The 15,170-nt window shown below is 39.8% G+C and overlaps 1 protein-coding gene across 1 annotated transcript in view; it reads right to left on the reverse strand.

Annotated features, from left to right (window-relative positions):
- Window positions 1-751: 751 nt before the first annotated feature.
- Window positions 752-15,170, reverse strand: part of CDIN1 (CDAN1 interacting nuclease 1) — a 232,270-nt gene continuing 217,851 nt past the window's right edge. Inside the window, exon 11 of the mRNA XM_061157626.1 lies at window positions 752-3,906. Coding sequence (XP_061013609.1) covers window positions 3,777-3,906 — 130 coding nt within the window. The 3' untranslated portion in view covers window positions 752-3,776. The remainder of the gene's footprint in view (window positions 3,907-15,170) is intronic.

Consider the following 15,170-nt stretch of genomic DNA (forward strand, 5'->3'; position numbering starts at 1 on the left):
ACAGAGACATTTTACTATTTTAATTAGTAATTTTAATCAGCTAAACATCACCATTCAGCCTGAAAATATTAGTAAACCTCACATGTTCTTTGGACTCTTTTTGCCAAAATAGTTACGGACAGACTAAACCACAGGCTCTCTTTGACCCTGTAAATATCTTAGCTACAGGTTTTATGATCTTCAGGTGCCACCGATGCCTGTGAACACCGGGTACACGGAGGAGCAGTCGGTGTGCTTTTCTCAGAGGGTTTAGGCCAATTGTTCTTCCCCACCCTGGACCCTGAAAATACATGGATCAAGATTCAGATGGGCTGCATTTCAGTCCTGGGATCATCTTCCAGAGAGAAAAAGAACCAAGGGATAGTGTTGTTGTTGATGTTCAGTCGCTCAGTCGTGTCTGACTTTTGCGACCCCATGAATCGCAGCACGCCAGGCTTCCCTGTCCTTCGTTATCTCCCGGAGTTTGCTCAACCTCATGTCCATTGAGTCAGTGATGCCATCCAACCTCTCATCCTCTGTTGTTCCCTTCTCTCTTGCCTTCAATCTTTCCCAGCACCAGGGTCTTCTCCAATGAGTTGTAGTGAGGAAGTGCCGAACGTGTCCACGTGGGAAGAAACTGCCAAGGCTGGAGAAGGGGAGATGACAGGGGAAGAGGAAGGGAATGGAGGCCAGCACGTGAAAGATTTAATTCAACTGAAACTGCAGGTCTGTAAAGGGGGTGTGTGGGGGTGGGGGAGCTGGTGAGAAAGTGCAGACATCTCGGGTATCTTGGTTCCAGAGAGGAAAGGAAACACTGGGTGTAGCTCCTCAGGGAGGGGCGAGTGAATTAACTGTTCACTTGGGCGCTGTGCGTTAATTAGTGAGGGCCATGGGGCCCATTTAGTGGATGACCTCATCCAGGGTGCTAAGCAATCCCCAGGCGGCTTCAAGGAGTGAGTGCACCCCCTCAAAGACCTGACAACTTATCATCTTTTTCCAGAGTGGAATTAAGCCTTGCCAATAATGAGCAGCTACACACACCTATGCTTAAAGGAAAATGATGTCCCCTGGAGAGCCAGTTCTCTACTCTGCACCGGAGCCTCCCTTTTATATATGATTTAGGAGTGTTTAGAAGAGTTAACAGACACCTTGCCCAAAGCAAATTAAGAAAAAAAAAGAAGTCTCATTGTTTTTTGTTTGTTTGGGGTAGAAATGGGGCGGGACCAAGTCTGTGAAATAGCTTGAAGTATCGGCGCTGGATCAGCTTTGCTCTGAACTCATCCCTCTGAGAGCTTCGAACAAACAGGGTCTCTTGTTTGTTTGTCAGAGCAGACGCTTGGCAAGTCTACATATGCCAGAGAGAACTTCATTGAGTTTTATGTTTGTACACACACTCCTGCTTTCTGACTTGGCTTAATTCATCAGCATGGTTTGCAGAGATCCACATAAAGTAGGATTTGACTTTAACGTTAATGTTCTAATGACAAGAGCAAAACCAAAAATATATCACCGTATGTCTACTCTTTAGGGATGATGTTTATACTGTCTAAATTAAAAAAAACCACAAACAAGCAAACAAATAACACACATAGAAATATTAATAGCACAGATAAGTATTTCTTACATAAAAGGCTTCTAGTCTAGGAACATCAGTCCCCCCAACACCACTCCTCCAATGTCTACTGAAAAGTAATACATGTTATAATCACATTAGTCTTTATGTTGTATAAAGCGTAGTTTTAAATAACTTTGTAACTTTATCATGGTATGTACAGTCTACCGCTGGTTTCTTTCCCACTTTTCAGGGCCAGATTTTAAAATCTCATGCATAAAGAAAAGGTGGTGCCTTTGCCAGAGAACACTGGTACCTTCTCCTAACATATTATGTCAGGGTGCCAGGTAGGAGCAAGCGCCTCTTTCATTTTTTAAATTTATTTGTGCCCCTTCATCATAAATTTGTTTAATGTAAAATAAACAAATCTTTGATGAGGGTTTAACAAGGTTTTCAACATTTGTGAAGATCCATGTATAATTTACTCCTAAAGAAGAAAAATCAGTTTAAAGCATGCCATGAAAACTGCTTTTAACAACAGTTTGGTCTAAGAGTGTGTGTGTGAGTGTGCGTGTGTGTGTGTGAGTGTGCGTGTGTGTGTGTGTGTGTGTGCGTGTGTGTGATGTATCAAGACAACAGTGGTTCCCAAGTGTGAGTGTGTGTGGTGTGTATCAAGAACAACAGCAGTGGTTCCCAATCATTCTATTTTACTCACAAAACCTGTATGGTGAATTTTACACTGAAGTACAAGTTTGCCTGATAATACCATACCATTTCATCTTCTCCCTCTTTCTTGTTTAATGCAACCTACCACAGAGCTAAAATCCATGCCTGAACCCGACATGTTTGTGTTCTTCAAAAGGAAAGGCAATAGGCAGACGTCTGCATACCCTCTTAGGTGCAAAATGAACAAAGGACAGACAGTACAGTTAGTCTTTTGAAAGAACCAAGCAATGCATATAACTTGAGGGTGTTTGTAAAAGTTACATTTTTACTAATATTTCCAAACTCACTCAACATTATAAAGAATATTATTTTTTGTCAACATGGGGGAAAATTTTACTAAATACATTTTTGGGTATGGATTAATTTTTTACCTTCCTAAAAGATAGGTTTATAATGAATTTATAATGATGTTTTCCTTCAGATTGAAATTTGGTTTGCAGTATAAAAAGTGAATAAATGAAAGTGAACAAATACAAAACTTCTTTTATTTTGCTAACCTGAAAACTGCTCTAGGTTTATTTTTGGTACACTTAATTCATTCAAAGCCAAACGTCCCTAATGCCTAAATTATTTGAGTGTTATATAATTATGTGGTATAAAAGGAGATATAAAGCAGGGTAAAGAATGCACTTTTGAAAAACTTTACTCATAAAAATACCAACTACCATCCATACCTACAGACAATTAGTCGTGTTTAAAAATAAACTCTTGTCAAGGCTGGCCCCGAGCTTCAGTTGTCTGCCCTCAGCCCCCAATCCAAAAGAGAAGCGTGGTTTCCAGACACAACATAACTAATGCTTTTAAATGAGATAAGTGGAAAATGTTTGGTGTTCAAACAAGTAATATAAAAAGAAGAAATTTTCATCAAATGTATTTTTTTCAGCTTGGCTTACTGCCATAGAAGTCAGGAAACCATAAAGACTGGGCAAAACAAACTCAGGCTCCCAGCAAGATCAGCCCTTGCAGGTGGGTGAGAAAATCTAGTTGTAGCCTTCATGACTTTGGCTTTGCTAGGACCGTGAGAGGTTATTCCATGACGGTAATGCAACCCTGGGTATCTGTAACTCTACATGAAGAGAAATGGGGAGGGAGACATAATGAATGCAGGCTTAGCCAAAAAAAAAAAAAAAAAAAATAAGAGGGCAATTCGGTAACTGGGCGGAGAATTGAAAAATCACACCTTTCAGTCTCCACATTTTTTCTTTTGTTCAGTATATAAGGAGAAACCATCCGGAAGGAAGAAAGATTATGACTATCTATAAACTAACTGTTTGACGGAGACAGAAATGCTGATAATGAGTGGGTTGTGTCTGTAGTTCTTGGCTGTTCCCATGAGCAAGGGATGAAGGAAAACAGAAACTCTTGATATGTTTGTCTAAAGAGGTAGTGGTGTGACCACGGGCAGCGAGAGTTCAGCTGAAGTTCAGGGCAGATGTTGCCAGGAGTTTACGCTGCAGGAAAGTAAAATTGCTTCCGGATTCACCTTTTCCTCCCAGCTTCTCTTCCAGGACCATCAGGGTCACGCAACACTGTGGCACAAGGTGACGATGTCAGTGGGGAAGCAGGCATGCAGCAGGATGCCCCTCTCCCGGTTACAGTCCAGCTCCTGGATAAACCCGTACCAGTAGATGACTAAGCCTGGCCCAAACCTGCAAAAACACGAGAAAATAACACACACAGGTAGTACTGACATAATTCCAGAAAAAGGTAAATCACTGATGCATGGATAAGATGACTACATGACTTTACACAGTTTTTGTTTTGTTCGCTATGATTCTGACTGAAAGTAGTTGAACTTAGACCAAAAAGTTTATTGAATGCAAATGTTAACCACCTTGGATGGATTTGTTACCTTTTTTTCAAGGAACCTGAACTATTTCACTATCCTGATTTCCTCTCAGTCAGGAGTTATGCTGACTTAGCTGATGAAGGATAAAACAGAGATGCAGGAGCATTGAGCTGGGGAGCACCAGGCTTGGGCTTTTAGACTTTTAGCCACAGGCACAGCTGAGCGCAGCTTCCCTGGTGGTTCAGAGGGTAAAGAATCTGCCTGCAATGCAAGAGACCGGAGTCTGATCCCTGGGTCAGGAAGATCCCCTGGAGAAGGGAATGGCAACCACTCTAGTATTCTTGCCTGGAGGGTTGCTTCCATGTACAGAGGTGCCTGGTGGGTTACAGTCCATGGGATCCCAAAGAGTTGGACGTGACTGAGCAATTAACACTTTCACATTCAGAGGCACCCCTTTAAAGGTTAAACTTACCTATTTTCAATTAAGTGGGGAAAAAAATGTTTGAAAAGTACTTTTAAAAAACGAAATGGCTCAAAGTCTTCTTCTTACAATATACCAATAGGGCCAGAAGTTCCTTCTGCCCTATTCTTTCTAGTCTAAAACAAAACAAAACAAAAACACACATACACACATAGCGCAACTGGGATCCTACAAAGAAATCTTTTGACCCTCCTCCCTCTGCATTACAATTTCTCTTAAGCGTGAACATGGCATGAACTTTGGCGTAGGTTCTTATCACGAAAACAAGGAATAATGCCACGTAGAGTTGAGAAAAAGTCTTGACAGATGCAGGCTTAAAACCTCAGTATTTCTAAATAATGCCTCCGAATTATCTCCAATTTAGTTAGCACACTCAGGAAGTAGTCAGCAGGAAGTTGAGACCTCTAGGTTGGGTTCATAAAGATGTAATCACTATCAATCACCATGCACATAGAGATGTTTGGCACATCAGTTTCGCGTTTTTCCTACCAAGAGTACTTAATTAAAGGGCAGCTTTACTTTTGGTGTCGTGTTGCAGGAATTTTACAGTGAAATCATAAATTATGAATGTTGGGTTAGTAAAAGGATGTCTAAAAACAGAACTGCTTTCTGTATTCTGACGTTACAGCGGGCTGAAGCGAGCTAGGCCAAAAGGCCTTTTCCTTCCATGATTTATTATATGCTGAAGTGTACTTGCCAAAACAAACAGTACAGGATGAGCTGCGAAATACTGTATGCACAGGAACAAGTTCAGCTGGATTTCGTGGGATGGTGTATTTGGGGATTCATATCAGGAAGGTAGCCAAGCTGGATGCAAGATTAACTGAAACCTTTGCATCCTCGTTGTGCAGGGACAGAATCCTGAGATGGCTACTCTCAACACCTGAACATGTTCGGCGGGGACACAGGAGCCATCTAGGATGTAATGCCTTGGAGTACCAGGCCCTGCAACATTTACCCTCAGGGCTGACTGCACGTGCTTTTGTTTCTCAATATCTCTGAATAGTCTCCTTTGTGGTCAGAAGAATCAGGCACCTAAGGTGCGAGCAACGTGCATCTCCCCCTGACCCCCCACTGCGCTTACATGCCCATCAGGTGACGCTCACACCTAAACAAGGTATTGCTTCTATTTGAATCGAGGGTTTCTTGGTAACTCTCAATCACAAACAACTGTCTGCAATGGATACCACTTGGTATCTTGATTTCACAAAGAGCTCTGTGACTAGTATCAAAGATGATCTTGGGTTCGTCAAAACAAGTCTGGCAAGAGCAGGAAGAGCTGTGATTCTGAGGATCTTGCCTGAGACGCCTCAAACCTTCCCATCAGTAAAGCAGCCCTGAGTCACAGTCTGGAGAAACCTAATGTTAACCTCAACACGTTTCCTCTGTTTTATTATGCAGCCATTCTGGAAGCCGTGATGTTCTTTAGAAAGGTGCTCATATTTTTACAAAGGGAGGGAAAAAAAAAAGGCAATCTAACCAGTCATGGAAAAGAACAAAAGAATATATAGAGGTCGTAAACAACAAGCCCAGTGTTTTAAAGATTTAATAAAACAAAAACACATATCACCAGCACTGAGAGAGTGAGAGCAGCCTGCTCTTTACCTGAATCATAAGCCAAAGGACACAAGGCATGGTGGCTCTTTACGAAAACGGCAATTTCTAGGCAAGTCAGGCTGGGGAACACCTCGATGACCAAGAAAGCAGACTTGTGTTTCACTTGTGAGGCAACAGATGAAATCAGCAACCAGAAAATGTTTTGCAAGACTGTGAATCTGGATTGCTTCCATGTCCCAGCTATTGTAAACATTGCTGCAATGAACACTGGGGTACACATGTCTCCTTCAATTCTGGTTTCCTCAGGGTATATGCCCAGCAGTGGGATTGCTGGGCCATAGGGCAGTTCTATTCCCAGTTTTTTAGGGAATCTCCATATTGTTCTCCATAGTGGCTGTACCAATTTGCATTCCCACCAAGAGTGTAAGAGGGTTCCCTTTTCTCCACACCCTCTCCAGCCTTTATTGTTTGTAGACTTTTTGATGATGGCCATTCTGAGTGGTATGAGATGACACCTCATTGTGGTTTTGATTTGCATTTCTCTGATAGAGTGATGTTGAGCATCGTTTCATCAGCAGATGAATGGATAAGGAAGTTGTGGTACATATACACAATGGAGTATTACTCAGCTATAACAAGGACTGCATTTGAGTCAGTTCTAATGAGGTGGATGAACCTGGAGCCTATTATACAGAGTGAAATAAGTCAGAAAGAGAAAGACAAATACTGTATATTAATGAATATATATGGAATTTAGAAATATGGTACCAACGATCCTACATGCAGGGAAGCAAAGGAGACACAGACCTAAAGAACAGACTTTTGGACGCAGTGGGAGAAGGTGAGGGTGGGATGATTTGAAAGAATCGCACCGAAACATGTACATTACCATATGTAAAATAGATGACCAGGGCAAGTTTGATGCACTGAGGCAGGGCACCCAAAGCCAGTGCTCTGGGACAACCCAGAGGGATGGGGTGGGGAGGGAGGTGGGAGGCGTGGTTCAGGATGGCGGACACATGTATACCTGTGGCTGATTCATGCTGATATACAGCAAAACCAATCGCAATACTGTAAAGTAACTATGCTCCAATTAAAATAAATACATTAAACAAAAATAAATGGAAGACTGTGAATCTGAACGTTTCATGTAGTGGTTTGCTAGGAGGACTCTCTAAAGGTAGCAACACAGATATTTGAGCTATTTTTAGTATATATAGGAAATGACTCATAATAAGGCTCTACCACCTAAATCTTTGTTCCCTAGCTTCTGGGTGACATTATATTAACGTGCGTAATACCAGCTCTCTCGTGTGACTCAAAAGCTCTGACAGTATATCTTAATTAATTAAAAACAAGGAAATATAATAACTTCCCTTTGTAAATAGAGATTGGCAGATGAAGGCTTTCAAATTATGTAGTCTTTGAATGACAAAAATAATGGGGACCACAGATGGTGACAAGTTTGGAAATTTAATGAGAAAACAAGATCTGGCCTTGTTCCCAACACCTTGAGTGCATTTCTGATGTTTCTCCAATAGCTCAGGATCCAGAGATTATCAGATGCTGGCAAGATAACCTTTCAGCAACTTACCCATTTATGAGCAGGCTGACCACAGTAAGCAACCTTGTATGATCAATTCCTTGATTACTGGAACTTACAGAAGGGAGCATGTAGGCTGACAATTTGGAAAACCAAGCAACCCATCTCTAGTGTTTCCATCTGAAAAGGTGTTAAAACAGGGAGAGAACGAAGACCTAGGAAATTTTTATGTCGGGCAAATACTTGCTTAGGCACCTAGAGATTTCACCTTTTTTGATGTCTACTGGATAAGAAGGAGCTCACTGGGAAGGCAAACACAACCTTTGTGACCAATAAAAATCAAAGAGACTATTAACAGAATTTAAAAGAAAATAGAGTCCCTGAATATGAGCAAATGTGCAAAGCAGAGGGTTGGTCTGCTACTAGGACTGCAGCCCTCCCTACCAGGCTGGAGATACTGGGTAATGGGATGTGTATGGATCTCCGAATTGACTGTGTAAACACATTTCAAGGTTGACTATAATTTGGAAGTTACTATTTTCATGGTCAAGTAATAAGATCAAAGCCTCCAAATGATTTTAAAAACTACTGTGGAGCATGGTGTGGAATGTGAGTGACTCTTGAACAAGTAATTTTGCCTGCAAATAAAATACTACCAAATTAGCAAAAATAACAAATACCTCTTGAATAAATGGGAGGTGAAAGTCAAGAGCCATGAAAGACCTCGAGGCTATGAAAATTAAAGCTCCTTACAAAGAATGACAACTTTATAAATGCGTTTCTCTGGTTTCCTTCCATTTTAGAGTATTTAGAGAAATTAAGTAGGAGACTGGAATGAAAACTGGGTACCCTTCTGTAGGTTTTGTGTATATGTGTCTCTCAGAGGTTATATGCTTCACCATTCGTCTCTCTGCTATATTGTGACACTTTTGAGGGCAAAGACCATGTTTCACTTACATTTGTATCCTCTAGACCTAGCACAGTACCTGGTACATAACAGATACCCTTGGACAAGGTGGAGAACGCAGTGTTAGTAATAACAGGATCAGACAGCTTTTGCACTGGTTACTGGATCAGTGGCCACCCAGACACAGGCGATGGAAGGGCTCAGCCATTGCCATGGTTTGGTAATTTTATTAGTGACCAGGAAGATCACCCCAATGGCATACTTACAGGTCATAGTGCTAGTCATAATAATAGTTACAACAATGTTAATTATTAACAATTTCATAGCACTGACTATGTGACAGACACTGTTCTAGGCACTTTACACATGTGGATCCATTTAATTCTCAGGTCAGTTCCATGAGGGAGGAAGTTATTGTCCCCACTTTATAAGAAAAGAAACTGAGGCACATAGAAATTTAAGTATTTTGCCAGAGATCATGTAGCTAAAAAGTAGAGGAATCTGCTTTGGAAGCCAGGACTGGCTGGAGGGTCTGTGACTGTCTTGCTAATATCAGTCTACTAAATATGGTAACACAGTATTAGACTTCAACCAGAAAAAGAGCAGAGATGCTCAATGCACTGGTCAGACCACACCTAGATTGTTGTGGAGGGTTCTGGTGTCATAGTTTAAAGGAGAATATCTCTAGTCTGGAACTGATCTGGAGGAGAACTCTAGGATGAGTGAGGAAGCATTAGAGTAACAAAGTATATACGACTTGGAAATGGACACTTAAGGTGGTAATATGCTCACTCACGACCTTTAGATTTTTACAGTCCTCTAGGGAGAAGGAATTGGATTCCTGCTGTAGCTCTTGAGTACAGAAGTAGGGCAATGTTTGGAAAGTAACCAAGAATCAGATTTTGATTCAACATGAAGAACAATCACTGAGTGAGTTTGGAAGTGGATCTTTCCTCAGTCAAACCTCCAGATGAGACCACAGACCCTGGGGCAATGCCCCGAGTGCAGCCCCTGAGAGAGGGCAAAGAGCAATGACTCAGGAAAGCTACACCCATATTCCTGACCCACAGGAAAAGTCAGGTAACAAATGTGTGTTATTTTCCGTCATTTCGTTTGGGGCGGTTTTTTATATAGCAATAGATAACTAATAGATCTACCTGCACCACAGACTTGAGTACTCAAATACCATTCCTCAACATAAGCAGTATGGAGAGACCTGTTGTCTATAGGTTGGCTTTTGTCAGTTAAACTTGAACCTAGACTATACAGCAGAAGGAGTTACCGAATGAGATTATCAGTAAGCAGCAACTCTTTATCAAGGCAAATCTCAGATACAAAGCAACTCTGTCCTATTACACTAACAGAGGTTTTGGGGTCCTGACTGACTATACCCCCGTGCCCCTCCCTGCTGTGTATCTAGGATGCTGGGGTTTCCCAAAGTAGAGAAATCATATATAAAATGAAGAATTCTGCACCTTTCCCCCAGTTCTGTGGTTTTGGTGTTAAACTTGGCTATTGGGCTTCCGAAGCTGCTAAGAGAAGGTGGAGACAGGATGTGGGATGTTGGTTATAGGCACAACTCTGCCAGTTGAGGTGACCGTTGACAACTAAGGAATAGACATTTTAAAAAACCCAGCTGGGGTAATCCAAGCTTGTTGGGTGTTGGGGCAAATAGATTCTGTCAGTCTCAACAGGTGCTGAGGACAATCCAGGAAAAACAAATGCTGGTTACATTTTGTTCAGTTAAAAAAGGCAGCTCAATCTGTAAGATATTTTGTAAAAAATTGTCAACAAAAATGTTTTAAAAATGGTATCTCAGAGAGTAAACTCTTAAGTTTTTCAGAAAAATTTAGCTATCCTCATATAATCTCTGAGGTTGTCAGATTATGAATGTTGGACAGAATACGGCACAAATTATATATTAAGTCTTCCACAACTCTCTGAGAAACTCAGAGGCACAGACAGAAAATGTGGCCTCCCAAATTCAGGAAGGACTTGCTTATTTCTTTTAAACTATGTAAAAAAAATACTCTCTCTTCCTTGTCAGGCCTCTGTGCTATCTTATAACACATGAATTACGTGAATGGTAGTTTTACTTATGGAGAAAAGAGAAGACTATTAACTTTCTATTATTAAGACTTCCTTGAAAGAGGACAGTGAAAAAGTTGGCTTAAAACTCAACATTCAGAAAACTAAGATCATGGCATCCAGTCCCATCGCTTCATGGCAAATAGATGAGGAAACAATGGAAACAGTGAGAGACTTTATTTTCTTGGGCTCCAGAATCACTACAGATGGTGACTGCAGCCATGAAATTAAAAGATGCTTGCTCCTTTGAAGAAAAGCTATGACCAACCTAGACAGCATATTAAAAAGCAGAGACATTATTTTGCCAACAAAGGTCTATCTAGTCAAAGTTATGTTTTTTCCAGTAGCCATGTAAGGATGTGAGAGTTGGACTATAAAGAAAGCTGAGTGCCAAAGAATTGATGCTTTTGAACTGTGGTGTTGGAGAAGACTCTTGAGAGTCCCTTGGACAGCAAGGAGATCCAACCAGTCCATCCTAATAGAAATCAGTACTGAATATGCATTGGAAGGACTGATGCTAAAGCTGAAACTCCAATACTTTGGCCACCTGATGTGAAGAACTGACTCACTGGAAAAGACCCTGATGCTGGGAAAGATTGAAGGTTGGAGGAGAAGGGGATGGTAGAGGATGAGATGGTTGGATGGCATCACCGACTCTATGGACATAAGTTTGCGTAAACTCCAGGAGTTGGTGATGACAGGGAGGCCTGGTGTGCTGCAGTACGTGGGGTTGCAAAGAGTCAGACACGACTGAGTGACTGAACTGAACTGACTGACCGAGGCACCCTCTTCAGAGGGGCTGAAATGAAATGTAAATGCAGAAATTGAGAGATTTCCAATCGCATATTAGATATCATTTTGCTAAATTAGCCCCAATAGCCAACTCCCTGGTTAGCTTCCTAAAGCCCATTTAGCTTCTATTTCTCCACAGATTTCAGAGGGCCTGTGAGCAGACATTATGTCTATAAAGATGTTGTTTAAATACAAATAAAATGATTCCAGTACCCAGCAGCAAAGCGGTAACTAACATTTACTGCATGCTTATTATGTGGCCGGCAGTGTTTCAAGTGCTTTTACATGTACAGGCTTATTTAATATGTGCAAGCCAGCCCCTTATGTGAGAAGGAGTAGGCTGTGTGTGCTATGATTATCCCCATTTCACAGATGAAAAGCTGAGGCACAGAAATGGTCAGAAATGTATCTCATATTTATGGAATTAACTTTGCTTATCAATAGTTTCAGCTCCAAGAAAAAATAACTATTAAAAAAAAAATCAACACACTTTTATACCTCTTTTCATAATACGAAGGTGAATGGTGGTGGGATTCATATTCTATTGTACAATTTGGCTCTCTACAAAGAATAAGAGAAAATTCATGACACTGATCATATACCTCTTTTCTCAATGAGCTAAGTTACTATAATTACATTTAAAAAAGGATTCTAATGCATGAGGCTTCTGCAATATAAATCTGGTTCAAGTCAATAAAATAAACAATTTTCATCTGAAGGATGACAAGAGGACTATGGAATGATTTGATGATGTTAGTCAAGCCCTTGGTTATGAGAGTCTTCATCAAACAATAAAAACAAAACCTAGTTGTATTGATTCAAATCTTTGTTCTCAACCCAAACTTTTTCAATTCACAAGCAAATAGAAAACTCCTCTCCAAAAGAGGAATAGCAGAAAATCTTTTTTTTCCCCTCCCCTTTCTTATTTTGAGTTGCTGTGTGGGGTCTGAAGTATCTTCTGAGGATGTGTGCAGACATGTGGCTGTTGGAAGTCAATTGTTTCACCATCAAAAAGACTTGCATGTGGTTTTTATGAAGAACGCATTCTCAAACACACAGTCCAGGACGAAGGAGAAATATAAAACATCTTGTAATTGTTTTAAAATAAACTCTTACACTGTTTATTTAGTTTTAATCTGTGTGTTGTAGATTGGTTATGCACTTGTTAATCACTGTTGTATGTATCTCCAGACAGAGTTGTAAATAACTTTTCAGTCCAAGTGAAGTATGCTCACACATGTTTATATGCAAAGTATGTGCGTATTTATGCCTGTGTATAAATATGTGTACAATAATAATAGATTAGTGATCATGTAATACAGCGTCTTAAGGTTCTGGCACTACGGTCAATTTCACATACAAAGCAAATATTCTTTTTTTGGTAATATCTAGAGATGAAGTAAAAATATAAATTGATTGTTTCATTTGCTTTTTTTGGCTTGGCAACTCTGTGTTTGCAAATTGAAATGACTAAAGAAATAGAATCCTAGTTATGAATATTCTCGCTGGGTTTATGGATCTTCATGATTAAAAATGCAAGTCTATATCTTTGTAACATCAACTTACTGTCTATAATCTTGAAAATAAAAAAGGAAAATATGTGAGAAATACTGACTCATTTTTGGCTTTTATGCCACATAGAAAATAAACAGATAATATATTATTTTGAAGAAAATTTAAAATGTATATAAATACACAACCACAACCACCTGAAATTCCCCTTGGTGTTTATATAACTCAGCGTTTTCATGTCTACATTAAATTGCCTGGAAAAGTGCTTAACTTCCACTTCACTTTGTCCTGTGTTGGGTATTCTTAGATGCTATACTAACAGTCTTTCCTGCCTATAGTAAATCTCTCCTCAAAAGAGAAAAACTGAGGTAGGTGGGAGAGAAAACAAAGGCAGAAGCTTTTTTATATTTAATCCATTGTTTTTAATATCTGTTTTCTTGGAGAAACACTACCTCCTGGCAGTGGGGCAGGCTCTCTGCATTTGCCTATTAAGAATTTACTCGTAAGCCTGCATATCCATCCTGCATGGAGTCACAAAAGAAATGATCTTCCTCTCTCTAAGGTAACTTAATAACTCAAATTTTAATAATGTAGAACTGTTCATATTTAAGTGTAAAAATAAGTTATCAATTGAGTAATACAATAATAATAATTGAATAAATAAGATGCCAAAAGATTCACAGTGCAAGAATAATTAGAACAATAACATGGTATTCTAGAAGTCTTCATAGACAAGGTAAGTTCTCAGCTATGCTGCATTTATTCATATAATGGCCTTTTAATTTTCCCCATTAAATCCATTTTTTTGAGAGAAGAATGAAGATTGGGACTAGAGGTCCTGAGAGATAGAGAGGGATGGCAGAATCAGAAGCATATTGAGATTATTTTATTGTGAAACTGGAGAATGAGCTTAGGAATGATAGCCTTGTTTTTTGTTTCAAATGAGGATGTATGAAGTGGATAGTACAATGCTTCTCCTTTTTTCTCCAATGGGATGGAAAGAAAAGAGAAACACCAAATGCAGTGAAAGAAACCAAACAACAAAAAAATCACAAAGTACCCAAGGACATATTTGCTTTGAAAATACTTAAGTACTATCAGTGAGAGGACACTTCAGGGGACCTTGGGTGCAAATCATATCTATCGCTCTGGAATTTATACCCCAGCCTTCTTCCAAAAGTTGGGGTAGCTTACAAAATTGGTCGTGTGAATTATTACATGTTTTCTCAGTTATTTCCCCAGGGAAACATGCCAAAGGCAAACCCATCATTTCAGCTGATTTAGGGTTTGATGCCAGAGAATTTATAATTGATATGACAACCATAATGGAAAGTGATCATCATGCTGGCAACACATGGGGCTGATGGTGCAACAGTCCATTTTGGTATTTGCCAGTGAGTCAACCATAGACGTGCTCTGATAAATGCTGAGGTTATTTCTGAACTTTTTATTACCAACTTTCTGAATACTAGAAATCAGAAATTATAAAACAGAAAATATTTTTATCACAAAAATATTGCAAACTTTTTGCACAGTCTTTTATTATTAGGCACGGGAGGAGGGGGCCTCTGTTTCCTCGGCTCAGTTCATGGAAGATCACAGGGTAACCCAGAGTTCAGTCAGACGTTTATCTCAAGACACAAAGAGATTTATGGGTTCTGGATATATATAAGTCTGCTTAAAATAAAAAAATTATCGGAATTTTCATCCTTGGCAAAGTCAAGTAACTAAAGGATTAAGGCTGATACATGTTTGCCCTATAAATCTATCATTAACCAAATGTGACAAAATGCTTCAGGTATGTCAGATCCCAACTTGCTCTAAATGTGTAGTTAAAATTTTCTTTTACTCATCATAAATACTTCATGATAAGGAAAGTCTCTCTGGCAAAACCATCACAGTCCTCAGAAGCAAACCTCTCATAAAGGCAAACGCTGGAAAGAGGAGAAAAAAAATGAGAAGGTAGAACCATCCAGGTCATTAGGAAAAATGGCCTGCTAAAGAAAAACAAACAAACAAAAAATAGTTCTCAGAAAAAAAAAAAAAAAAAAAAAAGAGAATAATCCAGCCTGCCAGTTATTAAACAAACACTTCTAGAATACAAAGTTCCGCGAGAACAGCTTCTATTTCAGAGGCACGTAGGAGTCAACCAATGAATACTGGCTGAGCGGATACATGAATACATGAACGAATAACACTACAGAGCCCCTGCCTCAGGAGAAGCTGTGGATGCTACCATAGCAG

This window comes from Dama dama, chromosome 12, assembly GCF_033118175.1.
Source record: "Dama dama isolate Ldn47 chromosome 12, ASM3311817v1, whole genome shotgun sequence".
Lineage (NCBI taxonomy): Eukaryota > Metazoa > Chordata > Mammalia > Artiodactyla > Cervidae > Dama > Dama dama.